At 51.4% G+C, this 26,993-nt stretch overlaps 1 protein-coding gene across 5 annotated transcripts in view; it reads right to left on the bottom strand.

Moving 5' to 3' along the window:
• The window catches only part of FBXW4 (F-box and WD repeat domain containing 4), an 81,023-nt gene that overhangs the window by 29,033 nt on the left and 24,997 nt on the right, over positions 1-26,993 (bottom strand). For 4 of the 5 annotated variants that reach the window (XM_078077201.1, XM_078077200.1, XM_036086061.2 and 1 more), the window contains exon 5: positions 24,290-24,384. The exons of the other annotated variant lie outside the window; for it this stretch is intronic. In XM_078077201.1, the coding sequence (XP_077933327.1) occupies positions 24,290-24,384 (95 nt within the window). The remainder of the gene's footprint in view (positions 1-24,289; positions 24,385-26,993) is intronic. 5 annotated transcript variants of the gene reach the window in all.

The raw sequence follows: 26,993 nt of genomic DNA, 5'->3' as shown, positions 1-26,993 counted from the left end.
GTGTGGTACCTATGCTACCTGTGATCTGGGGGTACACACGTGCATACGCACCTATAAATTACCAAATGATAGACTCCTGATAGAAAAGTCCACCTCCCTCCCTCCCATCTTCCCCAGATAAGATCAGATCACCTTGTCTTTCCACCTTGTGTTTCCCATCAGAGATTGGGGGTGGGGGGGGGGGTTGCCAACTGGATACTCCCACCGTATGCTCTATTAGCCAAGTCAGATACCAAGAAAGTACGTGCCAGGCCGCTGATTTCTTTCCTGCTGAGTCTCCACACCTCACCCCCACCCGAGCAATGTGGGGCAGAACACTATGGAGATTAGCATGTCCGTCCATCACTCCCCTCCAGCCCATTCCTAGCCCAGGGCCAGTAGGTGGCTGCTGGCCATTCAGCTCAGCGGCCGACTGTCCGAGGTGGAAAGCTATGTCATGGCTCACCTCCCAGGTGCTGGTATTTGGCTCCTGGGAGGAGAGAGAACATGGGCCCAGTCACAGCCTCGGAAAGAGGTGCAGGCCCAGCTGGGTTGTCTTGGCCTTGCCACCCTCTGCTGAGAAGACACATGTAAGTGCACACACGCGCACACACAGCCCGTGTTTGCTCCCTTGGGTAAGGCGGCACCCAGGATGCCACACACATAATCACACAGACACACCCACCGCCACAGCTTGATGTTTCCACTCCTGATGAGGACGGGACAGCAGGTCAGTGGACACACTCACGTCCCACCCATAGATACCCTGCCACACAACCTGTGTAAGCGCTGTGCCCACAGGAATCTCTACCCAGTCTTACTGGGCAGTTGTGATGTTTAGTCAGCCCAGGTGTTAAGCCCCTGCCATTTTCTGCCCCCTTCAGCCTGTCTCTGTCCCTCCCTCTGCCCTCCTGCGCGGTAAGTGCTTTCAGGCCACACAATGAGTAGTAGGAGGAGAAACACTTCTATTGAGGAAGGCGTTTTGTTGTTTCATCCCAAGGGAGGGGCAGGGGTAGGGAAGGGGGGGACCCACAAAATTTCTAATAAGCAGTTTCTCTCCTCAAAGCTAAGATGATTTTCTTTAATTGCTTGGTGGGAACAGTTTATCATGGGGGTCTCTGCCCTCCCCCCCAGCCTAACTGACTTACTGAAGTTTAACAGGGGCTTTCACCTGGAGAGACTGCAATTATTCCCCCCATCCCACACTCGTACCTGGGCTCTCCCCACAGGGGGCCTTTGTTCCCCCTAAATACAGCAGTGACACAAATGTCCTCTGCAGCAGGGGAACGCAGGGAAGTGGTAATTTTCAGCCCAACGCAATTAGCTGAGGGCTTTTCAGCCTTCCCAGTGAATGGTAGGGAAAGTTCGGCATGTGGGAATGGTGAGCCAGGCTGCTCTGTGCAAGTCAAACAAAAGAGGCCTCTGAATTAGGCCCCATGGTGAGCCAGACCAGAGCTGGTGGGGGCAGCTGGGAGTGGGGCCTGGACGAGGGACCTACATCATCACCCACCCAATCCGAGTCTTCCAGCAGGGCCAGTGGCCCCAGACAGCTAGCTTTCTGGGAGGTGGAGGCACGCAAGACGAGACTGTTGACTTGTACCTAGTACCACAGCCTGCATTTATGACGCAAAGAATAGGGAAAGGTGGTGGACCGAGCTGGGGCAGGACCAGGGGGACCCGAGGGCCACAGTGCTGTGTCTGTCCAGCTGTCCCCAGAGGCCCTGGGGCTGGAGCTCACATTACATTTTGGGCCTTCACGGACACCTCCGAGTCGGGAAGCTTTAGGGAAGGAGACTCTCCTGGGGGCCGAGACAGGAAGCCCCAGGGCCTCTGGAACACTTACGTCTGCTGTTGCTGCCAGCGCCGCCCCTCCCGCCCAGCTAAGCAGAGGAAAAACAGCCCTCTGCTCAGGGCGGCTTAAGGCTAGAGAGGCCCAGGATGACAGGCAGCACAGGGCTTATCTGGGGTCAGCGCTGAGGTGTCCAAAGGCCAGAAATGTGGGCTCCGGCAGTGGAAATAACCACTGAGCCAGCAGCAAACAGGTCTGCCAGCCTCTCACGACCAGCCCTTAGGAGAGCCCTGATCCTAGACCCAGGAGAGAAAGAAGCAGTTCTTCAAAGAATGAAAAACTGAGAACCAGAAACAGACAGCCTGGTTGATACATGAGCTGTGCATGGGTGAGAGAGAGAACGAGGAGTTGAGATCGTTGCCAGGCGAGAATACCCAGGACCCAGGCACGCAGGCACACAGCACCCGGGAAGGACCAGGAGCTGGGATGCAGGAGGCCAGCGTCCAGTGCCGGCTCAGCTGCTCACAAGCTGGCTCACCTTGGGCAAGCCTATAACCTCCTGGGGCCTCACACTTCTCGTCTGTAAAATGGGAAACAGAACATGTTTTTTAACTTGTTAAAAAGGCGACAGAATACTCGTGAGAGCTAGCATCTCTGACAGATTTATAAAACTGGAAATGGGGCGGGGGGCTCTTCCATGTAAGCAGAAGTAGGGGATGCGGGGAGCCCGCCTGTGTGGCCTCCAACCCTCTTGCCTTTGACGCAGACCTTCAGAGCCCTGTCCGCAAACCGAAGCAGATCGTCTCCGGGCTACTCCACTACTAACACTCCAACCCAGCAGAACCCGGGGCTGAGGAAAAAGAACAAAGATGAACTGCCCACCGCACACGCCACTCTCTGCAGCCCCGCCTCCTGGCTGCCCTCAGACCCACCAAGAGAAGCGGGACCAGGCCCGCACCGGCCGTCCTGGCCACACACGATGGAGTCCGAGAGCCCAGGTGAACTGTGTCCAGGGACAACTGTGGCTGGGGGCAGCTGGAGCCGGGCTGCCCATGGCTTAGAGGAGGTGGTCAGGTCAAATGTGCCCGTTCACCCAGCACTGAGATGTAGCCCCGAGTACTATTACAAGAGGTCATGCCACTGACCCCTGCTCTTCCCCAGCCTCGCTGCTTGGAACTACCTACCATTCCCGCCCTCAAGCCCTGGCAAGAGAGGTTCAAAGCGATTCTCTACAGAAGAGTCTACAAAGCAAAGGGTGGCTAGTCCAAACAGCCACAGTTCAGACACATGAAAGCAGACCCTCCCCTCACACCCCGCTATTCCTGAAACGGCCTCTTCCCTCTGGGAGCAGTGCAGACCAACCACCAGCAGGGGACAAGCAGCCTGTTGCTCCCAACAGCTGGCCTGACTCCAGTCACATCTGGCCTGGCTTCTGTCCCCCATCTTCTACTGCCCCTCATTAGTCCCGGGTCCCACCTACCCAGGCCGCCCTCTCCCCTCAGATGAGAGCTCTTGCTCTGGGACTGACCGCCCCTCTCACAGAACAAGGCCTTGTCTGGGTCATTCCTGAACTGGAGGCGGACAGGGGGCCTCATTCCTTCCACAAGGACCCAAGCACACCCAAGCCAGCCCCGTGCTACGGGTGTCAGGGGGATCAGGAAAAAAAAACTCACAGACGCCTGCCCTTATGCAGCTTAAGGTCCAGCCAGAGAGTCAAATCTTCAATTAACATTAAAAAAAAAAATCAGAAGAAATTCAAGACCATCCACAAGTTCTAATCCCAAAGGGGGCTGAGGCCCCCTTCCCCCAAGGCAGGGAAGGCAGTGTTGCACAGTAGCTAGAAAGCAAGAACTCTGGAATCAGATGTAGGGGCTCAACCCGAGTGCCTCAATTACCAGATTTGACTTCAGGCATGTTCATGAAGCTCTCTTAGGCCTCAGTTTCCCTCCTTGTAAACAGGGGGTGAGGACAGTACCTGTCTCGGAGGATTAAAGGAACCATAAAGTGCTCAGCACAGCGCTCGGCATTTAGCTGCCATCACTGTCCTCCTCGCTGGCCACGCAGCACGGACACACTGGGGACTCCCAAGCAAGAAGGAGCCTGCAAAGGGAACCTACATCACTCCGCTCCTGAAGCACCAAGAACTAGGCAAGAGGAGAGACCTTGGGTTCACTGTCCCCATTCTGTAGACCACTTCAGAAAGCTACTGTCAGTGCTGATGACAGACAGGACAAATTTAACCTGGCCGGGGCCACAGGACATTCCGAGCCAACCAGGGGCCCTGAAGGGGCAGAATGGAATTTGTGCCCCCTTTAAACTGACCACGGCCCCCTTCGTCCTCTCTCGTCCCTCACTCTGCCATCAGCCTGCTGGCTGGAATGTGGGGGCCCCGGGTGCCAGAAGGCCCAGGCCAGGCAGGAGGCCGGGAGGCACAGGTGGTTCTCAGAGGAGATCCCTGGGCTCCAGAAAGCAGTTCCCCCACAGGCACAACAAAGCTAGGGCTTGTTGTTGGTCAAGGCGCCTTTGCTTGTTTGGGCTGCGGCCCAGATGGTGGGGCGGCTGGGGCAGGCCAGGGGACGCAGAGCTGGGGGGCAACAGCCAGCCCTTTTGGCACCAGCTTCCTCCTTCCCTGGGTTTCTCACTTTGTTCAGCATGGCAACCCAAAGGAGGCCGGGGAAAGCACTTTTCACTACCCAGCAAATAAAGCCACAAGGAAAGGGAAAAGGATGAAAGGTTTGGGAGTTTTAAATTTTGGTTTTGGGGTATTTAGTTGGTTTGAAAAAATAATAAAAGTTGTTTCTGCAATCCAATTAATTTCAAACCCAGGATTCAGATCATAAATAGCCAACAGTGATCCCACAGCACCTAATATCTAGCATCCCTCCTTCTGAGACTTCAAGTCCCAGTGGAGCCAGAGTTGGTCCCAAGAGGCCTGGAGGGGAGTTTTTGGGTTGTTTGTCATTTGTTTTGTTTTTACCTCTTGGTAGGGGTGGTTAGAGATGGGGCATAAATATGGCTTCAGTCCTAGCATAAAACTCTAGGACCTCAAGCTCCCCAGGTCCACACATACCCATGCGGTCCTGCCCATCACAAATATGCACGGCTTTCAAATGGAAGCTTAACACCAGGGGCTGCCAGAGTCTATGTCTTCCCAAGAATCAGGTCCTCCTGGCCCCAGCCTCAGGCAAGGCCCCCCTACAATGTGCGGAGGAGATGCCAATGGAGACCATAACTTATTTGTTTCCTTCATTATCTCTAGGATGAGAGTCCTCACCCACAGGTCATTCTACCTCTGGTTAGCTCCCTTCCCCTGGGCCTCTGAACACGAACTCCAGACTTTTCCTGGTCCTGCCACCTTAGAGGATGAGTGGAAGGACTATTCTCACAGCTCTCTGGCATAGGAGAGGTTTTCACACAGGCCATTTAGAAGACACTGGACCTGGGAGCCCCTCCCTAAGCAGCTCCCTGCGCAGTCCACCCATTTCCTCAAGTTTAGCCTAAACCCCACATGCCCCACCCCCAATGCTTGCTCTGAAACAGGTATTTTCTGGTGGCATGATTTTATCATGCATTTTTGAAGTCACCAACTATAAAAAGCATGGATTTTTCTCTTTGAAAAAACATGAGGATACCAAAAAGCTCCTTTGATTAGAAGTTTCCTATCTTTCCCACTAAGCCACGTGGGATGGGATACAAATCTTTTAGAAGAATGAAAACAAGTGTCACAAATTTGCAAACACACTTGACAGTGGTTTGGGTTCCTGATTTACTGGCTGGGTGGCCCCCCTCACTTCAGGCTTTCATTGCTACTCGGTGCCCGTGCCAAATACCGGACACTGTTAGCAGCTGACAGAGAAAACCAACTTCCCAACCCCCTCCCCACATTCTGCTCCTTCTGTGGAAAAGCCAAAGAGTTTCGACCCTGATGATAAACTGCTCGCAAGCCTCAGGTCAGCTGCAACCCGCACAGGCCTCGGCCCTCTGCCAACTCTTCGGCTCCTGCCTTCTCGGCTCAGGTTCGACATTCTCCCACACGCCCACAGCCACCTGCTGGGACTCGCTTGAGAAGAGCGCAGCTTCTTCCAGAAAACATTTCCTTGCCTGCTGCCACCAATAGGAGGAAAATTCACAGAGAAGAGGAATCCCAAGGAGAAGCCTGGGCAAAAGATAAGCTAGAGGGACAAGAGAACTTCAGGAAACACAGGGGCTGCCAAAAACTCCATGACCAGGTTCCCAGCCCTCCCTCCATGCTCCAGGGAAAAGAAAACAAAGGAAGCCACACACGTGGGCACTCACTTATGCTGAGGTGCCTTCTTGAGGTGATGCTGTCCCAGGAGAAGCAGGGACATCAACACAAGTCAGGAAAGCGAAAGGCAGAGGAACCTACGTGTATCATCTCAGAAGAGCTCTTGTTTGGGGTGGGGGTGGGGCACCCAGAGACCAAGGAATCTTCTTGCTACCCTGACACACACTTTCAGATGCATGGGCTCAGAGACAGGGGACAGATACACACAGAGCCGGGAATGCAAAGGCTGAGATCCTTCACCTGCAAATCAAAAAGCAGCGCTGGCTACCTATTACTCAGCTCCTCAGATCATTGATCTGAGTCTCCTCTTCTTTGGGAAGCGGGATGTGCAGAGGGATACTTTTCCTCTTTGGGAGGGGGCAGAAATGGAGGGAAGTGGGGGTGGGGGGAGGAAATAGCACCTCCTATAGGTGAGCTCCTAAGTCCCAAGTTCACCCAATCACCGGGGAAGTCCCAGGCCACTGAACGAAGGGACTAGGCCTCCATAAGGAATTAGGTCTACCAGCCCCAGAAGACAGCCTGTGTACTGAAAGTCCTCAGGGAGGCTGAGCGAAGCAGAGACTTGTGGTAAAAGCAAAGGATAGTTTGGGAGAAAGCAAAACCTCCAGGTCTTTGATGAAGTCACAGCTTCCCTGAGAACACTGAACACCAGATAATCCAAATGACTAGGCAAAACCTAGACAAGTCACTTCTTTGAGCAAGCACTCCAGATCAGAATTCTCTTGGGATGGATTATACTTTGGACAAGAGCCCTGGGGCAGCAGCAGCAGGAAAAGGAGTCAGAACCGTAAAGCCAAGCTCACCTGACTGATTCACATCATCTTCCACGGACAGGACCAAGCCGCCCTTCGGCCTGGACGGAAGTTAACATGCATCCCACCAGGCCCAGTGAAGGCAGCACACCCCAGCCCTTCCCTGGCCCAGAGGACAAGGTCCTGTGCACCCCAGAACGGCTGTGTCCGACCACTGCACTGCATCGGAATTCCACCATTTTGGACTTAGAATTCAAAAGTCAAAGTAGTCAGATATCAGGTCTCCCAGGAAGGCAGGGTTTCTAATCGACATTTTTCTTAACATTCCAAATTCCTCAATCTTAGTTCCAGAGGTGAGGTCCCCACGTTCACCAGGGCTTTTTCACTTCCTTATTGTCACAGAATGAGGGAGGCCTCTAAGCACCCTCCCACTGTCCACCTCTCTCTCCTACCTTGCTCCGAACTTGGCTTTAAATCCCCGGGTGCTCCGTGAAGTTACCAATAGCAATTCCCGCCTCTTCCCCCAACCTAAACACAACTGTACTTTTGAAGGGAGAAAAACAGCCCGAGGATCCCCAGAGCGGCGGACTGCACTCTTCCCCCTTGTAATGAAGCTTAATAATGAAATGCCCTGCACTCCAGTTAGCAGGAAATGCTCATTTTCTCCTGCTGCACACCCTCTATAGCTAGATCTAATTCTTTTCCACATTTCTACCTCTTTCCTCCATCAAGTTTGCATTTAAAAGGTTGTGATGTGCTGTGCCCTCCGAGCAAGGCATTGGCAGGACAGCCCGAGGAGGTAGGGGAAGGAGCCAACGGTGTTTTTGACAATCTTGGTGCCCCCACCTGACCATCCCTCACACCCCTCCCTCCATTATCACATCCATACACATAAGCTGTGTCTCTTTTAGGCTCCTTATGAGCTGCCCACAAAATGGAAGAGAAGGGAGGGGAGAAACAGCATTTGGAAAAGTTAAGGGAAAAGAACAGTAAAAGGAAAAAGGGAGGGGGCAGGTATCGCCAGGACTGCCTATTTCTCAAAGAAGGAAATGTTCTCTGGCCCGCAGTGGCCCAAAGTAGGAGCTGCTCCTTGCTGGTGGGCCCCTCTGGGACTCAGGCCCCTCGCAGGCCCTGAGGTTCCAGCTGCTTCCCCCTCGTCAGGCCAGCAGTGGCGCTGGCACCAGTCCCCGAGACAGTCTGAAGGGCGCCAGCAGCAGCACAGAGGACACGCTGTGCTTGGGGAACCTTGGCGGGATGCCTCCCCAGGGCCACCTCATCTCAGGGGCCAGCCCACATCTCTGCCTTCTGATCCGTATGGAAGTGAGGACACGGTCCCTTTCTAAACACTGGACTCCTCAGCCGAAAGCCTCTAGCACCACACCAGATGCCAGGGCCAAGGCCTGGCCATGGTGGTGGGTGGGGAGGTCCTCACGCATTGGCTCCCTGACTCAGAGGGATCCCTGAGTTTCCCCCGCGCCAGGAGTAGAGCAGGCCACATCAAGGCTGATGCTCCCAGTCCCCCCTCCTAGAGGCACGCATACACATCTTCTCTCTCGGCAAGACCAGGGGCTCAGAATGGGTAAAGACCCTTTCCCCCAACTCCTGATGCAGAGAGATGAATGGTAAAGACAGAAGACTTCCCGTCGGACAGTCCCCAGCGGTTGTACCTGTGAGGGGCCGTAGTTCTCCTCACTGGGGAACACACCTCCCATCCGTCCCGACGTTCTAAGGGACTCTTCCCTCAAGTGCTGGAGAGGAGCATTTGCAATTTGCCAACGTTCTCCCAGACGCTGGCCTCTTCTCTGTCTGGTCCTATTCTCTTCCGACCCTTACCAATTGCTGGGTAGTCGTCTCCAGCAGACTTGTGCCTCCTCGCGCCCCTCCTGCCTGTCCCCACCTCCCCAAACCCCTGCAGACAAGGCCCTGCCCTGACTCCCCGAGGCTCACAATCTGTGCTTCTGCCAGACTCAGTCACAAGGGGGGTGTAACTCATTTCAAGCTGGCAGCCCTACACGGTAGAAGGAACTGCCCCCCTCAAGCGGGGGGGGCAGGCGAGCGTGTGCTGGAGCATCCCAAGGTGCTCTGGCTTTCTAGGCACCCCACGGTGGTCTGTGACAGACGCATGGATGGGGGAACCCTCTGCCAGCCAGAGTTGGCATCTCACCCTAGCTCTCAAATCTGCCACTTGCCTCCAGGGCCGAAGACCCTCCAAGAAGAAGAGGCCCTGCAAGACAAAGACCCAAGGCCCCCCAGCCTGGCCTCTCAGCCCGACACAGGCCCGCATTAAAATCAACACTCCGTGAACACACAAAACTGACAGGGCAGAGGGGGAGCACACATCGGATACAAAGATCGGGCTCTCAGGAGACGCGGCCTGTTGGTCTCCCATGTTAGCTCCAAGCCACTAAGCGCAGGGTGGGAAAGAACGCCGTCGCGGTGGCAAGCTCCCGCCTGGGCTCCGGGCTGGGCAGCCTTTTCACCGGGAAGATGCCTCCGCTAGAAAAAATGCAAGCATTGTGTGGGGACCATGAATGCATGCGCCTCTGCACATTCCTTCGAGAAGCAGGAGCACACTGGTCCCTCAGCCCCCGGCCCTGTGCCCCAGCGATTGTACAGGCCTGGAACACACTGCACATACCACCTGGTCCTTCCCCCCAGGCCCCCGGCTCTGTAAGCGGTGGGAAGGGGCCCGCCAAACACCCTGGCTTCATTGTGCCCCAGAAAGAGGGGACTAATTACTCGCCTACACTCTGGAGCGCCCAGGGAGAAAACAGAGGCCAGTGGGGTGGAGAGGGTGGGAAATGGGGGTGGGGGGCTTGAAGAAGGGAGAGAGAAAGCCACAGGATACATTTCAAAGTTTCTCTAGCAATTTGGGGGTGGGGGAAAGAAAGCCTGGTCCTGATGTGAAATCATACAGAGGTCAGGGCTGGGTCTCCCACCCTTGTGAGAAAGTGGTGAATCAGGGACGGTTTATCAAACGATCATTTTTTTCTTTTGAAACCGGGAGGCAGCAGCCTGGACAATTCTGCAGATGTGCTTGATGAGTTAGGGACAAAAATGGCCCTTCTCTGCCCCCCTCCTCCCCTCCTTCTATAAGGGCTCCCATCGGGGGTTGCTTCTCCCTCCACTGCCTCCCGGGCCCTCCCCTCCCTTCTTCAGTGGTCAGCTGAGACCCCCACCCACTGCTTGCTTTTGTACTCTTGGCCTTTGGACATACTGACAGGGGCCTTTATGAGACCCCAATCAAGACCCCCATGTCACAGGTACCTAGTAGAGACACCAGACCTTTTCAAACAAGGGACAACAAGGAAAATCGGCGGGCCCATTGTCTCTCCTCTGTGCTAAGTGAGATGAAAGGGACCCGCGGCCCCCTCCCCACAGCCCGCCTGCCAATCACCTCTAGTTATTAAGGTCACAATGTGTAAATTCTTTTGACCTGCACCTAATCAAAGATTCACCGGCCCTTTCAAATCCGAATGGGGAGGAGGGGAGAGATTCCCTCCCATAAACCCAGCAAACTCTCCCTCAATAAAATTTCTCTCTCTGATTCCTTCTCTGCTTCCCAGCTCCACCCCCTCGCTTCTCCTCACTCCGCCCTCCTCACCAGCAGCTTCAAACACAAATGACAAACCCCATGGAATTACTACCGCGAAGAACCTGAGGAGGATTTGAAAGTTTCTATTTAATTCCCTTTAAAGAAAGATTTCAGACAGGCATAGTCGTCCAAGCAAGCCCAGGACCTGGGCAGCCCCTGTGGCTCGGATGCCAAACTGCTCCAAACGGTGAAGTGGTCAGTTGGCTTTTCACTTTCTCCTCAGTCGGCCTCTCCCTTTGCCCCGAACACCATCATGCACGGAGCAAACAACATGGGAGAAAACCAGAAAGGACACTCCCTTACTTTGTCACTTAGCACATCTAGCTCAGCTGCTGACCCTCTAAACCCGAACTGAGGGAAAAATTACCAAGCCCGAAGTAGGGCGCCCTCAAGGGAAACCACCATAGGGAAGAAAGGAGAAGAGAACAAGAGCCAGAGGAAAGAACCTGAGAGAAAGCAAAACTTGGAATTTACTGTAGTTTGGAAAGTACGAAATGCTTAAATCAAGCAAGGAGAATAAAACGCTTGCAAATGTCCATGCATCGATATCAAGGTTATACATTTTTACCATATCTATCCTGTGTGTCCCGTAGAATCGGGAGGATATATTAATTTATGTAAGTTGTCCACTGTTGACTCTCACTGGATGCACCTCTCTCCCCCAGCTCCTAGCTTTCCTACCTTTCTGATGGTACCTTCGGCCTCTTGGTTTCCCCTTGCCCGGCTGGCTTGATTTCTCTGCACTTTCCCTTGGTGCAAATCCCTCGTGGTATTTCAGCTGTTGTCTCCATGCCATGACTGAGCTCCAGGCCACCATCCCTGGCTGTCGCTGGTCACAGCTACCTGACTGTCCCATTACCGCCTCAAACCAACAGGCCCGGGACAGAACTTGGCTTGGTCAAAACCAGGCCCCCTTCAGTTCTCAGGCTCAGGGAAGAACTCATGTGGGTCCCTTCCCGCCCTGTCACGTGCAGCCGCGACCACCAAGTTATTCCTAAATCCAGGGCCGTCTTCCCACTCTCCCTGGGAGCCCAGGCCCTTATTGCTCACAAACCAAACTCCTGGAAAAATATCCCAATGGCCTCAGTCCCTCCCCCTCCAAAGCATCCTACATACTGGGCAGCCATATTAATCCTGTAACTGATTCAATCTGGTCACAAATCTTCCAAAGGGTCCCTTGCCATCCTCAGGTTAAAGTCCACTGCTCCTCAAAGCCTCCGAAACCCTGCCCCAAATGTCTCCTCCAGCCTCACTGCCCACCACTCCTTACGTAAGCTCTCCACCCCAGCCAGCCAAATTGGTCTCCCGTGAACCCCCAGACTTACAAATGAGCTTCCCCATCCCTTACCAGGTCTTTGTTCCCCTGGTCCCTGTGCCGCAAGTTCCCTCCTATAACGTAAATAGAGCCACCCTTAAGTCCCACTTCAAATTCCATGTCACCCAGAAAGTGCGCCCCCCCCCCACAATTTCACTAAAAGGCTACTGTTTTCCTCCGATTTCCTGTCAAGAACCCTGGCAGTTGATGGCACTCACACTCTCTACATCTACACTCTACACAGACTGGGATGAATTGTTGTCTGAGTACATACCCTATTTTCCCAACGGGACTACAAGCTCCTGGGTAGTAAAAACTGTCTCTTGGGCTTCATACTCCCCATGTGACATTGCACATAGCAGCATTCTCAAAACAGCCATAAGGCAGGCACTCAGACATACATCACACAGTTCTGAGTTTACATTACCTTTTTTAAAAATTCCAATATTTTAGCTAATTTCTTTCCTCACAAAAGGTCCCAAGCATGAAACCAAGTTTAATGCTGTAAAAGTAAAAGTAAAGAAGGACTTTTTCAGGGTGATAGAAATATTCTAAACTGAATTGTGGTGATGGTTGTACAACTCTGTAAATTGACCGAAAATCATGGAATCGTATACTTAAATTGTCTCTTAAAATGGGCAAATTTTATGGTATGTAAATTATACTTTCACACAACTGTTTAGAAAAAAAGCTAAATGTAGGTCTGTGCAACCTTAATTTAAATAACTATGTAAAGAAAAAAGGACGGATTCTTTCTATAGTTGCCCAGTGCTGAAATGGATATTTAAATGCCCTTTATGTTTGTGCTCATTACAAAAACATTTAAATACAAAAAAAACAAAAAACAAAAAAACAGGAAAGGTCAACAGAAATCCCCTAATAAGAAATAACTCTGAAGAGATAGTCAAATAACTATTATACTATTTTGTGGCCTTTTATTTTCATTTAATAAAAGGCTAGGACATCTTTTGGAGTCAATAAATACAGGTCTCATCATCCTTTCAGTGGCGAGCTGGGCTTCTACTAGGTGAACATACCATAAAATATTTGGCCAGACCCCTATTACTGGATATTTATGTGTTCTTAACGTAAGTCTTTATGCATGCATCTTGCACACTTGTCTGGTTGTTGTCTCAGGATAAATTCCTAGATGTGGAATTTATGTGTCAAAAGGTTTTCATGTTTTTATTTGGGTACTCACTGCCAAACTAATGAAATTTTAAAACTCTAACTTTCCCTCTTATTCCTGGATCCACCCTTACCCGCCTGCAAAGGATTTTCCTGGCCACAGACCTTTAACAAGTGGAAGAATCCTTTGAATAATCTGTATTTTTTTTCCTGCTAATTTTTTGTTTTTATTCTCAACCACAGCTCACCCTGGATACTAGTAAGAGTCAAGATGGCCACGAAAGTAGGGTGTTGTGAACACATTAATGCATGCGTCCCTCTCTCTTGGCCAAATGTTACAGATCGCACCCCACATCCAGCTGACCCTTCTCTTGGGTCCTTCACCGTAGGGCCCCAGTCCACTCACTGACTTGTTCAGAGAAAAGAGGCCCAGGCTTGGCCACGACAGCTAAAGCTACAGCCGCGACAGGGAGAAAGTAACAGGAGAAAGAGAAACACCCTACAAGAGAGTCCTCAGGAGAAAGAGACAGGAGGGTCACGTGCTCGGAGCTGAATTCTCTCTGCAGTCCCTGAAGGCCATGGTGCAACAAGTTCAGAGTGAGGAGCATGTGCTAATAAGCAGTGGCCGATGGAATCTGGAAGCATCCTATAGGGGGAGTGTGCTCCTGAGACTCCAGAGTTTGGCCCAGGCACCACAGGACACACCCAGGGCAAGTCTGGAGCTAATCTCTCTCTCAAAATTCCCCAATGAAGAAGGAAGAAGGAAGACTCCTGGTGGCCACAGGCAGAAAAGGTACATACATTTCACTTTACCCCAAACAGCTCAGCTTCCCCTTCCCTATCTGTTCAGCCAGCGTTTGTCACATATGCAAGAGAGCCATACAGAACGGGACGGAAGCAACCCCACAGCTGCACGGTGGCTCTATTACTGGGGCATACTTGCACTTGAAAAGCTCTTGCCTCTGGCCTGTCTTCGTGTCTTCCTGTCTAGCTCAGCTCCTAGAAAAAAGCCAGTCTCAAGCTTCCCACCTGACCAACTGGTTGCTCTGCCAGCATCATGAAAGTAGTGGTCATCCCCTGCCTATCCTCACCTCCAGCATCACCAGAGCATCCAGAAGCAACCAGACATCAAGTGTCTGCAGCCTGGAAGCAGAAAGCCACACGTGCTCTCTAGATGCGGCAGATGAAGCATGGGAAATCAGAGGAAAAAAACCCAGTAACCCCACGTTAGACTTCATCAAGCCTACCCACAGTGTGGAGAGGGTCAGACAAAGCAGAGGATGGGAGCCTTGGCTTTAATGCCTTCTCCAGGTGGGCAAGCTCCTGCCTTCAAGACACAGGTTCTTCAGCCTGCACACCGACAAGGCTCCGTCCCCAGGGCCAGGGCGCACACTGAAGCGCACCAACTTTAGATGCGGCCGTTGTCCAACCTGCTGTGAGGATCAAATATTATACCATGAGCACATGACCATTGTTCTAGAAGCTGGATTATGGATTTGCTGTAGGAAGAAGCAGAGGTGGAGAGAGCAATGTAAGCTGAGCAGGGCCAGAGACAAGTCTGAACACAAGAACATGGAAAAGAGGGGCATCTGGGTGGCTCAGTCATTAAGCGTCTGCCTTCAGCTCAGGTCATGATCCCAGTGTGCTGGGATTGAGCCCCTGCATCAGGCTCCCTGCTCAGCAGGGAGTCTGCTTCTCCCTCCCCCACTTCCCCTGCTTGTGTTCCCTCTCTCACTGTCTCTCTCAATGTCAAATAAATAAAATCTTTTTTTTTTTTAAAAAAAAAACATGGAAAAGATATAGGTGTGTCTATGTGTGGGGGGGGGGTCACAGCAAAATATGATTTATAATTATTTTAATCTCCTAAAAGATTCTCCCCCATGACTTGAAATTCTCTTTTGCAAATTAGGACCCTGCTCAAGATTTTGGAGGTTATCACATCGCAACTGGCACTCCATCTGCCCCCTCCTTTACTTTTTTGTGCACTATTCATGTTTTAAATTTGCATTGCAAACTATGAAAAAGGAAAGCTTCTGCAGAAAGCAATTTCCTGGGCCAGCAGCTCTTGGGCTAATATTCCCTTTGCAATTACCATGGGCTTCTGCATGCACACACACCCCTCCCCCCTCCTTCCTCCACTCTTCCCTGTCTTGCCAGCACCTTCTGTCTGAGCCAAGCCAATCGGACAGGGTACTACCGACCAGGTCACAAACTAGCCCCTCTGAAAACGCCCTAGCCAGAGGAAGAAGCAAGGCCAAGGGGGGAAGGGGGCAAGGATCTTGGGTAGTCAGCTTGGTAGGGCACTCCCGAGGCAGAGGGGTCTCATCTGCAGCACACAGGCAAGAGAATTCACACAAGACAGGAAATAAAAACCCCTCCCCACTAAGGTTAAAATCTGGAAACTTCAAAAGAGTCCTGTTCAAGAAACTGCTAGAGAGGCACAAGGATTAGCAGATGTCCAAGCCACACAGCCAGGGTTCTTTTAGAATTGGTCTGAAGGAAGAGAACACAGTGGTCGGCTTGCTGAGGCATAAAGCGTCCTTTACCATCATCCTATGGAGAAGCTCTAGTCAGCACAGCAAAATTCAGAGTCGACACAGGCTTTCTGAGCATCTTTACAGACAGTTCCCCTATAGTCAACCTATTCCATGGCCGCTCTACGCGATGGGGTCTATTTTTCTTGTCCCAGCTCTTAGGTCCCCAGCTTCTAACCTCCCAAACAGAACTACTATAATAATGGAACTCACTCACACCCAGAAACGGTCATGGACAGTAGAAATCCCATTCTTGGGTCTTAAACCCATGACCCAGCAGGGCCATGTGTGACCGCCCTGAGCTCAGACACTGTGGACTGCCAGCTGGAGAGCCCAGGGACCAGGACTCTGGGAAATGGAAAGGTGGTGGGGGAGAGAGGGACACCTTTTCAAAATACCTGGTTTGAAATGAAAACAAGGAACTTAAGAATTGACTACGAACTGAAGTACCAAAATCTGTCCCAAATGGCCCAAGAGCCAGCTACTCACAGCAGGAGGACGGGGGGACCCTTCCACCCCTGACATCACCCCCGAATGCACAAACATACACATGCTACGGATCCAGCCACATCTCATCATTGCCTTATTCACTTGGGCCCAGTACAAACCCTACCCCACCCCCCAGTCCACTTGCAAGTGTGAGCTCCATTGCCCCAAGAAACTAAAATCACAGATATTTCATGAGGATGCCTCTTTTGACGGATCTGAGTGTTACAGCAAACAGGTGGGGAAATCTTCTTAAATATATGAGTATTATCATGACAGAGCCACTGGAACGGATCAGTGCCGTAAGTCAGACAGGGCTAGAAGTTTCCGCCCTGCCATCAGGTTCCTCTTTAGCCTTGACAGATCAAACTCAAGCCGAAGCAGGCTACAGAGATCAGCTCAGCATCCGAGCCAAAGGTCTTCACAGTGAGGGACCAAAGCTGCCCTGGCTGGGCCTCTGTCGGCCCGTGTCCCAGATTAATCACCACCAGAAGGGGCCTGGACACCAGGCTGCAATCCGAGCCCAGCAGCACCTGCACGGGGGTCGCCCCAGCAACTCCCGCACTCCTCTCAGGCAGGACTCCGGGGCGTGAGGGTGGCCACCTGTTGACTAGGCTACCTGGAGCAGGACGGCAGGACACTCAGCCACCTTGAGTCCTGCAGGTAAGTCACGTATGGCTTGCGTGGATTCATGGAGAAAGGAGGAAGGTTACGGCAACTCAAGCAGTGAAGTCAGGGCTCTGAGAGAAAGAAAATTCTCCGCCTCTGGACAGAAAGAGAGAAAGGCACCAATGCTCCTCTCCTCACTGTCCAGAGGGGCACTCGAGCTGGAGACCAGCTGTGGGTGAACTCAGCCCTGAGGCTATGAACTAATGAGATGCTTTGGGGTGTTTGGGACACGTTCTTGTCATCTACACATCAACAGGATACTGATGGGGAGGACAGAGACCAGAGCAGGCATGTCTTTTTCAAAACACCCCCAAATGCTGCCAGGTATACCTTATGAAAGGAACCTTAGAAACAATTCTCCCTGTGAGGGCATAGAAGAGCTTCCTCTGAATGCCAGAGAACAGGTCTCAAATGAGCTCCTAGATCAGTAAGCTATTTCAAACATGCGTACCCTCAGAGCGAGCAACTACGTACGGTGTGTGTACACATATCTGTCAATGCTAGAACGCAGTTTTCAGGACCAAAGGGCCCTATTATAAATTCTTCTCAGATGGCAATCTCTTTTATTTTGTTGTTTCTCTGAGGAGAGTAGGAAGAAGTATTCTTGAGGCTCAAAAAAAAAAAAAAAAAAAAAAATCAAAAGGAGGAAGATAAGCATGAAGATCTGTATCTTAGAACCATCTGTCCCAGGCCCTCACTTGTGATATAAGGAGCAGACACTCATGGATGCAGTCTTTCCCACATGTCCCATGGCCCCAGGGAAGGAAGGGTGGGAAGGGGTCAGAGTCAGATTGGAGTGTGTGTCCCTTGAAAGAGCAGAGGAAAGCACAGGTCAGACGAGAGGAGAAAGGGCTCCTACACAGCACCTTCGTGTTAGAGGGAACACCCACATCCTGACTGTTACACCTTGTACCTCCAGAACTCCAGCTCCAGGAATCCCCTTTGAACTCCAGCTGCAACCCAGTGAGGATAGAGCAGTGGCTACAATTACACACTGCTGGGGGGGGGGGGGGGGAGTGCATGTGACAGGCCATGAAAGGTCCCTGCCTATAAAACAGACTGGAAAACAAACCCTTAATTTAAATGTTAATGAAAGTGCTGTGGAGACATCAGAGGCTTCCCGGCTGCTCAGAGAACAGCTACACCAGGCCCAGAATTTATGGCTCCCCTTCACCCTCCCGCCTCCCTCTCTGCCTCATCACCCACTGAAGTTTAGAGTGTGTGTGTGTGTGTGTGTGTGTGTGTAAAAAACCCACCAACTAATTTTAACATTAACTCCATGCTTCCACCTGGGGATGTGGATTGCTAAATTATGTGTTGGCAGAACAGTGATCAAAGGTGGACAAACACAGGCACACTGCACACACCACCCAGAAAAGTCAGGGTCCGGCAGAGAAAGGACGTGCTCTCTTCCTGATGAGGGGAGAGAAGAAACCGCCTGCCGGTGTAGGCAGGGACTGGAGCCAGGAGGGGCAGGCGGCAGGAGAGCGGGAGGCAGGCCAGTCCCTCCAGTGTGCTATTCCCCCAGCTGGGAACTCAGCACACCGTATTACCCGTTGGACTGGTCCCTGTCACACGACACTGTCTAGTTCACGGTGGCTTCCCCAGGGTCTAGCACGTAACACTGCTTAAGTATCAAGACACAGAGTGGGGGAGGGAGACAGACAGACAGGCACGTGGAGATGGAGAAAGACTGTGACCAAGACTGAGGGATGGCCATGTCTCCCTGTCAGGACAGGCAGGGTCTCAGGGCACAACTGCATCTGCAGTACCCTATCTTCTGCAGCGGCTTCTGCTTCTATTTGTGATGTTTTATTTAAGTCCGCTCTTGACCACTGAGCCAACCTTGCTGGCCAGGGAAGAAGTGGCTCCCACAAATGGGTTCTGGGCCAGCCAGAGCTGGTTGGGTTGCTGGTCTTAGGCCAGCAGCTCAGCACATGAGCTTCCCTGTGCCCATCCCGCCCTGGGCAGTGGCAGAAATCCAGGGTCTTGAGGAAGTGAAACCCACCCCTGTGGCATCTCATCTTTGCTACTGCTGGATACATGTGCACCCGCCGGAGAGGCTTGGCTCAGCACAGGCAGGGAACTCCACGGCACTGCACTGAGATTCGGCAGGACCAGACTCTGTTTCAGTTGTATCCCTACACTGATCCTTTTCCAATTTACAGTCATTTCAGGCTGGACCAGGAGGCCCATCTAGCATTACCCAGAGCTCCAACTTTCTCCAGGTGTCATGCCCCTCTTCTAGCCATGCCCGCCCCTGGCCCCTCCGCGGTGTCTTTGCGCCTCTGACTCTCTCATCCGGGACCACCACACGCAGGCGGCTCCCTTGTGTGTGCTCTGTAGCCTGGCAAAGGAGGACACCGAGCCACTCCTTGCTTAGGGAAGGTCTCCCTTCCCTAGATGGGCCCCAGAGGAAGCTTCCCTCTGCCCCGGCCCTGGGAAGGCAGGACAGAGAGACGAGTTGGCCACAGGCCAAGCCACAATGTAAACCACGACAAAGTCAGCCGTCAGAGTCTCTCCTCAGGTTATCGAGGTTAGCGTTCCTTTTCACAGCCCAGCTCCTCATCACCAACCAGAAAGAGCAAAACTCAGAGGCACAACTGTTACTTTCGACTCATTTTCCCCTAAAAGCTCAGAGTTATGCAGTCCAGGGCCACAGGATTGCTGAGCCACTGGGAACCAAAAGAATCCAAACTGAAAGTTGGCTGTCTCTTTTTCCAATCTTTCAAACCTCTCTGTCAGAGAAAACTCCAGATGCAATTACCTTTCACTAAAGAAAGGTGTATTTCAACAGGCTGGGGAATATGCGTTTACCACACACACACCACACAGTAAACCCTGCAGCCACTCGAACAAACACCCTGCTCTCCCCAGAAACCCACCCCCTCCCCAAACAGTACACAGTGATTGCTTTCCTTCCAGACTCTCCCTCACCTCTGGGAGAATTGAAGCAAGCAGGAGCAGCTCCTCCATCAAAACCCCCCAGAGGCCACAACTCACTTTACAAATTTGAATCGGTACATTTCATGCAGACTTGGACTATTCCCCCCAAAAACAAACAGGCCACCACAGTAAGCAAAGTTACACAAAATTATATTGTATATTTAATAACAGCTAAGTCAATTTTCTACACCTATACCACTCATATATTTCCCTAATGACAGAAACAAGAGAGAAGGGATTAAAACCCAAGTGTCCTGGGAAGCCTTCCTGACCACACTCACTCACACGACAGCAAGTGTTGTTCGGAGATGGAGAAAGGAGTCTGCTGAGCACCTCCTTGTTCTCAGAGGGCAATAAATATGGTGTCTGCAGAGGAAGGAGGAGCTGTGGACTCCTCACTCTTCCCCTAGCAGGCAAATAGGGCAACTGGGTCTCCGCATTCATTTCACCCCCCAGGGCCCCAAGCCCCCAACCCCCTGCAAACCAAAGATGGATAAGCATTCACACTCCCGGGATGGTGCAAGCACTCAGTCGCCTGAGTGAGCCCAGGCCTCAGGCATGTAGTGCTCTCCCCCACCCCTCCACCTCAACTCGGGCCTCTAGGAAGAGAGAATGTTCCTCAGGCCCCAAGAGTCTTTCAAGGGTCACAGCTACTGTCCATCATGCTGGTGGATGAAGGCACAGCAGTGACCTGGGGCCTGCCTCGTGGTCGTCACTCAGCACCACAGGACGCAGCTCTAGGCTAGAGACCTGAGCTCAAACAGCCACCTCTTCTGTCCCACACCACGTGTGCCCTGCATCAGTCTTCCCCGAGCCTCACTTTCTCCCTCTGCTGGAGAGGGCGGAGTTTCGGGCACTTAGTATCACCTGGCAGCCATTACAGTTACGCGCCCATCTCACCTCACCACGGAGTAAAATCCTCACAGGAGCCTCCATCTACCAAGGGTTCGGTCAATACGTGGGGAGCGGGGAGGAGGAAGGAAGGGAAGAGATGGAAAGTCGAGGGAAGGAAGGAGTGTTTAGCAGTTCCTTATTTCCTCACGCTTATTTGCTAAATTTATTCAGCTGGAAATAGTTTTTAAATGGCAATACAATTTATTGCACATTTTAAAAATTCTGCTTTTCTGTGTTACTCCTGGAAAGGTGCTCAGAATCCAACGTGACCTCAGGAGGTTGTGTGTGAGCTACACAAGCACACCTGGACATACGCCCTTATGCCCCAGGTGAGCCTCCCATAGCTCCTCTCTCTTCCATCTCAGCCTGTCCTCCTTTCCCTCATCAAACAACTCCAGGCCGGGCCCCCTCTCTGGAAGAAAGGCTTCACCAGTAAGTCAGGAATCTTAAAAACAGGATCCCTGGTGTCAGGGCAAGAAGACGGGCAGGAGGGCACACAAGAAGTAGAGAAAAAGGTCCTTGTCTGCCACCCTCCTGTGGAGACTACTGGTTTTCCTTCTGTGGTTTCGAGCACCTAAACACTGCTCTAAGCCCAGATCTCATATTAAATATCACCCTCCACAGCTGTTTACCAATCAAGAACTCAAGGTCACAGGAGGAAGGAAAGGTGACATTTGGACACAGGACAGAATACTGGCTTTCCCCCAGTCACGAGCACCTCAAATAAAGCCTGAGGCTTGAGGTTTCATGTTTCTTACAAGTGTCTAAGCACACACCTAAGAAAAGGTGGCAGCAAAGCCCCAGCATCATAGATAAATACGATGAAGAGCTCTGACAAACTGTTTTCAATGGAAGAGAGATTAATTGAGAAAAGGCATGTGGCACGTCTCCTACCCGTTCAGGATCCTTCTAAAGGGATGAGGGAGCAGTGAGAGACTGGGAAGTCATCGGGTCAACCAGGAATACCGGCCCCAGAGGGTAGCTGTTGCCCACCTCCCCTCACGTTCTTTGTGAGGGGTTCACGGCCACATGCCAGTAGTGACCACATGCACACCGATGACCGTACTCAACAGGGTAGGTGGCAGGGAGGGGAACAGAAGACAGCCAGCGAGGGCAGGAACACATGGGGCGGGGTGGGGGACGAAAGATTCCTGCTGAGGGTCCCACATCTCAAGAAGACTGCAGACGAGCAGCGTAGCTCCAGGAGGGACAGGAGAAGTCCCCAGCCAAGCTGGAGACATGAGAGCAACTAAAGCCTCTGAACAAATGCCACCCAGGGGAGGAGAGATTCTGTTTAACATGATAAGATAGCCCTTTTAGCTTTGCCAAGTATTTTCTTTTTCTTTAAGATTTTATTTATTTATTTGCCAGAGAGAGAGAGAGCACGCACACACAAGCAGGCGGAGTGGCAGAGGAAGAAGCAGGCTCCCCGCTGAGCGAGGAGCCCGATGTGGGGCTCGATCCCAAGACCCTCGGATCATGACCCGAGCTGAAGGCAGACGCTTAACTGACTGAGCCACTCAGGCATCCCTGCCGAGTATTTTCTTATTATCTCAGGTCATCCTCACAATCATCTAGTGAGGTCTATAAAGGAAGCAGTATCCACATTGAAAAAATGAGGAAACAGGCTCAGAGAAGGGAATGACTTACCTGAGGCCACCCTGCTGATGGTGGCAAAGCAGAACCTCAGTCTTCCAGAACAGACCCTGAGGCCAGGAGGCAGGGTCTCCCCAGGTTGGGAAAATGGAAGCATTCATTGACAGGTTCAAATTCATGGACACGGAGGGAAGAAATGGATCTAATAATGGGATGAAACCGCCCTAGCCAGGACACTTCAGGGTAAGAGAGAAAACGGGGGAGAGAGCAGCAGCATCCACCCTGGCCATCTAGTAAAGCCAGGATCCCCAATGCAAACTATTTTCAAAGAGTCCACAACATCATCTGTCAAGCTGGGGAAAAGGTCATCTCAAACAACTGTGGTTCAGGAGCTGAAAAGCCAGTCAACAGTGACTGAGAGAGTCATCTTAGGGCCAAGGAAATACACCAAGAGGACAAGGAGACTCTGAAGGAGAATGAGAAGAGAACAAAAGACCCAGGTTTTCACCGAAAATGAGGCACATCAAGGACTTAGCAAAGGGTCTGGCACAGGGCAAATGACTAATACACACCCACTGGGGCCACTGTAGGCTGGTACTGGTGCTGTCAGAAAGCTAGGTCCTTCCTCAAAGCCGGTCTGCAAGTCGTGGCCAAAACAAAACCCAGTTTACTGTGTTCTAAAGTGCTTCTCAATGCCGAGACAGACTCTGAGCTCAACCTCTTTTACTGAAACTATCTTCAACAGTTGTCATGCTCTATTCTGTTACGGGGTAGCCTGACACATTCCAGAGAGGTGGCTGGAGCAAGGGATGGGGTGCTAGTTGAAGCTGGCTGTGTTCTTTGGCCTAAATCTCCAGCCCTGAAGAGCTTCCCTCTACCACCGGCCCCACCCCAGTCCATCCCAGTCTCCTGAAGCCAGCAGATGTCCATTGGATAGTCACCAGCCCACCTGCCACCTCCCACAGGCTCTTCTGCCTTCCTTCAATGCTTACACACATCCAGCCCACAGACCCCCAAGCCTGGCCAACTGGCTTTAAAAGGGGCAGCAGTGGAAAAACACTGTGGAGGGGACCGTGTCCGATGGCTCTGTTCTCCACCGTCCGCTCCCACACACTTAGGCCTCTCTACTCCCTGCTGGTCTTTCCTTCCCTCTTTCCTAGGATTGCTAGAATGATTTGTTCTGAACAGCGACAGGTTTATAGGTTAGCCGACACCTCCGCTCTGTGGAATTTTAATTAACTTCTCCCATCGTCAATATGCTAAGGAACGGGGTCTCCATTCTCTGGGGTCAGCAATGTGTTTCAGGTCCTGCTATATCAGCCGTCAAATTGAAGAATTAATGACGTGGCTAATCGGCTCTAATTCTTTAGAAAGAAAAAAATTTTAAAGGGAGTTGTAGAAGGGGGCAGGAGGGGTGCAGGCTCCATGGGGTGAGGAGAGGGAGGCTGAAGGGGGCTGAGTTGGTGGGGGGAATCAACTCTCTCGTAAAACTAGTGACTGACTTAAGCCCCGTGCTGGAGGGTGGCAGCCCTACAGCTTGCCCACTGATCACTTAGGTGAGGAGTGAGGGATGAAGGAAGTGAGGGAAGACCCTAGAAAAACAAACACTCTGATAGAGCAGGTGCAGGAGAGAGTCTATGTACCCTGCTGGGGAGGAGAGAGGCTCTGCCTTGGTTCAAGAAAGCCTAGAAAGCAGAAATCAGGATGCAGAGCTCACTCGTTTACTGGTAAAGCTAGAGAAAAAGAAGCCAAAGAGTAAAGTAAAGCTGCCATCAAAAATTTGGCACTTCTGCTACAATTATCACCCTATGCCACATACCTGTCCCCAATTGGACTTGGGCCCCACACCTCTCCTGATGACTCAGGTCTGTAAGGGATACTCCAGAAGACATTTTCCAAGGGGAACAAACCAGATGTGGGTTGTGAGAGCAGGCTGGCTGGTGCAGTAACTTCCCCGGGGTGCTAATAGGCCTCCGCTTTGGAAGTAACCCCGGAGGGCATAGGCTCCAGAAGGGGCACTCTTGTAACAGCTGGCCTCAGTCACATTTTAATGGTATTTTTTCCCCTCATATTTCTGGAGTAGATGCCTAGGAAGTTAACCTCTGGAATGTTGTCTCTACCCCACATACATATGAAGTGAGCCACAGACTTCAAGCCTCTGGAGGATTTTCAAAATCTCCAGAAGACAGGCTCAAAGCAACCTACAATATACAGGAGGAAGATTTCCTAGCCCACCCAACCTCAGAAAATAAAAGCATTATTATACAGGACAAAACCATACCCCAAAACGTCCCCCTTACCTTAGTACTGGGCTGATTGCAATGGACCAGACTCGGTCTTCAGTCTGGATGGTGTGTAAGCACTGCCCCAGCCGACCTGATGCCAAAGGCCAAACCTGGAAACAGGAGAGGAGACGCTCTCGTTGGCACTGCCAGGGACTGAGATGCGGGGTGAGTGTCCTGGGGAGGTGGGGGAGGGGAACGGAGACTCCTTTCTGTCCTGCATATGCCGAGTTCAGAGAATGAGCAGAGAAGCCTCCCCAGCCTCTGGCTCACCCACCTGACTCCCAGTCTGAACTGCCCTCCTTAACATCCACCTGAGAGCCCCTCTTCACCACCCAATCTTGTATCAGGGAATCAGAAGCTCCACACTCTTCAGCTGAGCCTTGACTCAGCAGGGTGAGCAGGTGGGACTCACCTCTCTCAGTAACTTCCTTGTGTTTGTGGGTTTTCCTTTTTCCTATCTCTCAACCAGATTTTTCTTTGGGCGGTAGGGGGGAGGATGATCAAGGCCCAGTATGGGGGAACAAAGATGGAATTAGAGCAGAATTAAGAGAGAGGAGTAAAAAGAAAGACACAAGGGAAGGAAAGAATGGAAGAAGAAGAGCGGCTTCAAAGCACGAAGGTGGTGTGTTGTTGTTTGTTTGTTGATAATGCCCAGGATCCAGTGCTATTCATGTCAGCAGGGAATTTAGCACCTAGTGTCACCAAAAGTAGCAGAAAAGCTTAACTCTTTTAAGCTTCCATATCTCCTACAGGTTAAAAATATTGCTTGGAGCACGTTATCTGGTCCCTATCAGTCAGGAATGTACATTAGCAGCCACTCCGGGCTTAGCTCTAATCAACACTCAGGGAGCCCTCAGCAGCCAGTGCATTTAGAAATCTCCCATTAAGCACAAGGCCCCCCTCACCTCACCCAACCCCAGATGACACACTTGGGGAAATAAGCCTCTAACCAAACAGAAAGGAAGCCTCGAATGTACAGGGCTGTCCCAGACAGTGGCCAAGGAGGGATCCTGAGGCTGCCAGATGGATCACTGACCTCTCAAGGTCCCTGCAGTGCTATAAGGGGGAACACACAAAAGCCAGTCAGGACCTTAGATGGAAGAACTTTCAGGAGACATTCCTTGAGTTTAAGGGGCAGGTGACGGAGTGGGGGTGGTCTTGCCTTCTTAGGGTCACATGACATGTCTTCCCTATAAAAGGAGAAAGTGTTTTAAGATTTTGTGTATGCATGACAGGGGGAGGAGGGTGTGAGTTCTTTCCAACATAGGGAAAAGAAAATAAACTTAACAAGAAGATCCTGAACAAGGAGGGGCAGAAAACAAAGGTAAATACCACAACTTTCCTGGAATGCCAGGATTCTGGCTTACCCTTCTGGATCTACAGCCAGGCCACTTTGCCTGTAACTAAATGCACTTCTAATGTCTTCTTTCACACAGTCCCAGCCCGGAGGAGAGGTTTGCCTTTTCTCAGATGCCAACTCTCTAGGACGCAGGTCGGAGGGTGAGGAGACACTAAAGGCCTCTGATTATAAAATCTATGGGGACAGCTCCAGTCCTGAACTCACCAGTGCCCCCCACGGAAGGGGCTGGTGGATTCTGACACTGTGCAAACCACAGGACAAGGTGTCCGGTCTCCAGGAGGGCCTCAGGAGGCTTGCTGCCGGTGCTGAGCATGACGTTGGGGAAGCGCTGCCCTAGCAGGAACCCAAGTGTCATGACGCCTGAGGGAGGGGAGGTGACAACAACGTGCTGATCACATCTTCACCCTCAGCAGTCAAATCCAAAACAAACCCATCCCTGGAAAAGATATAACTTAGTAGAAGTGGATATTTATATAGTCCTTTCAAAAAGCAGTTGACGATATGTATCAAGACTCTTAAAATGACCAAAGCCTCACACCCAGTAATTCTATTGCTGAGACTCTACCTGAAGATAGTAATTCTAAAACGAAGAGAAACCTATATAGTAAAAATATTCCCCGCAGCCTATGGCTGCAGGAAGAGCAGATAGGGCACGCGTGGGCTTTGGAGTCAGACACATGTGGGTCTGAACCCAGTTGTTATCTATTATCTCTGATCTTAAGGATGTTTCAGGACTTCTTAGCCTCAGTTTCTTCATATGTACAACGGAAAATAATACCTATCTTTTGAGGGCTGCAGAAAAGTCAAGAAATGCGTAAAGCACCAAACACGGTAACCCAGCATCTGGCAGGTATCCAGCATTCAATAACGGTGGGTCTTATTACTCATTAAGCCATTGAAGATGACACTTAAAAATAATATGTAATAATAATAGAAAACCTTATAAAATAAAGTAGGTACAGTAGGGTATATTGGATATCCAAAATATATTATGAGCATAATTTGTGCGGAAACAATTCTCCTAAAGGAGAAAAGGAGAAAATGAACAATTGTAAGGTGCTTAGCATCGTGCCTGGTTACTTATATATAAACAAGCAAACCTCTGCATTGAAAAATAACTAAAAGAAGAAAAAAACAACAAGTTCAAATGTTCCTTCCTTCATAAAGTCTCCCCTTTCAAGCCAGATGTGATCTCTCCACCCTGTGAACTTTCTGGCCCTCTCCCTAGAGCCTTGCACACTTCACAGTCCCGGCCACTTCCCATCAGCTTCAGAGCCACTGCGGGCATGTCTGAGCTCGCCTCAGGAGGAGAGGCTGGCTCTTCCTCACCTCTGAAGAGCCCCAGTGCCTTGCACACTA

The sequence above is a fragment of the Halichoerus grypus genome, chromosome 7 (genome assembly GCF_964656455.1).
Source record: "Halichoerus grypus chromosome 7, mHalGry1.hap1.1, whole genome shotgun sequence".
Classification (NCBI taxonomy): Eukaryota; Metazoa; Chordata; class Mammalia; order Carnivora; family Phocidae; genus Halichoerus; species Halichoerus grypus.
Note: the sequence above shows the minus strand (reverse complement) of the source record. Positions and strands in the feature narration are given on the sequence as shown.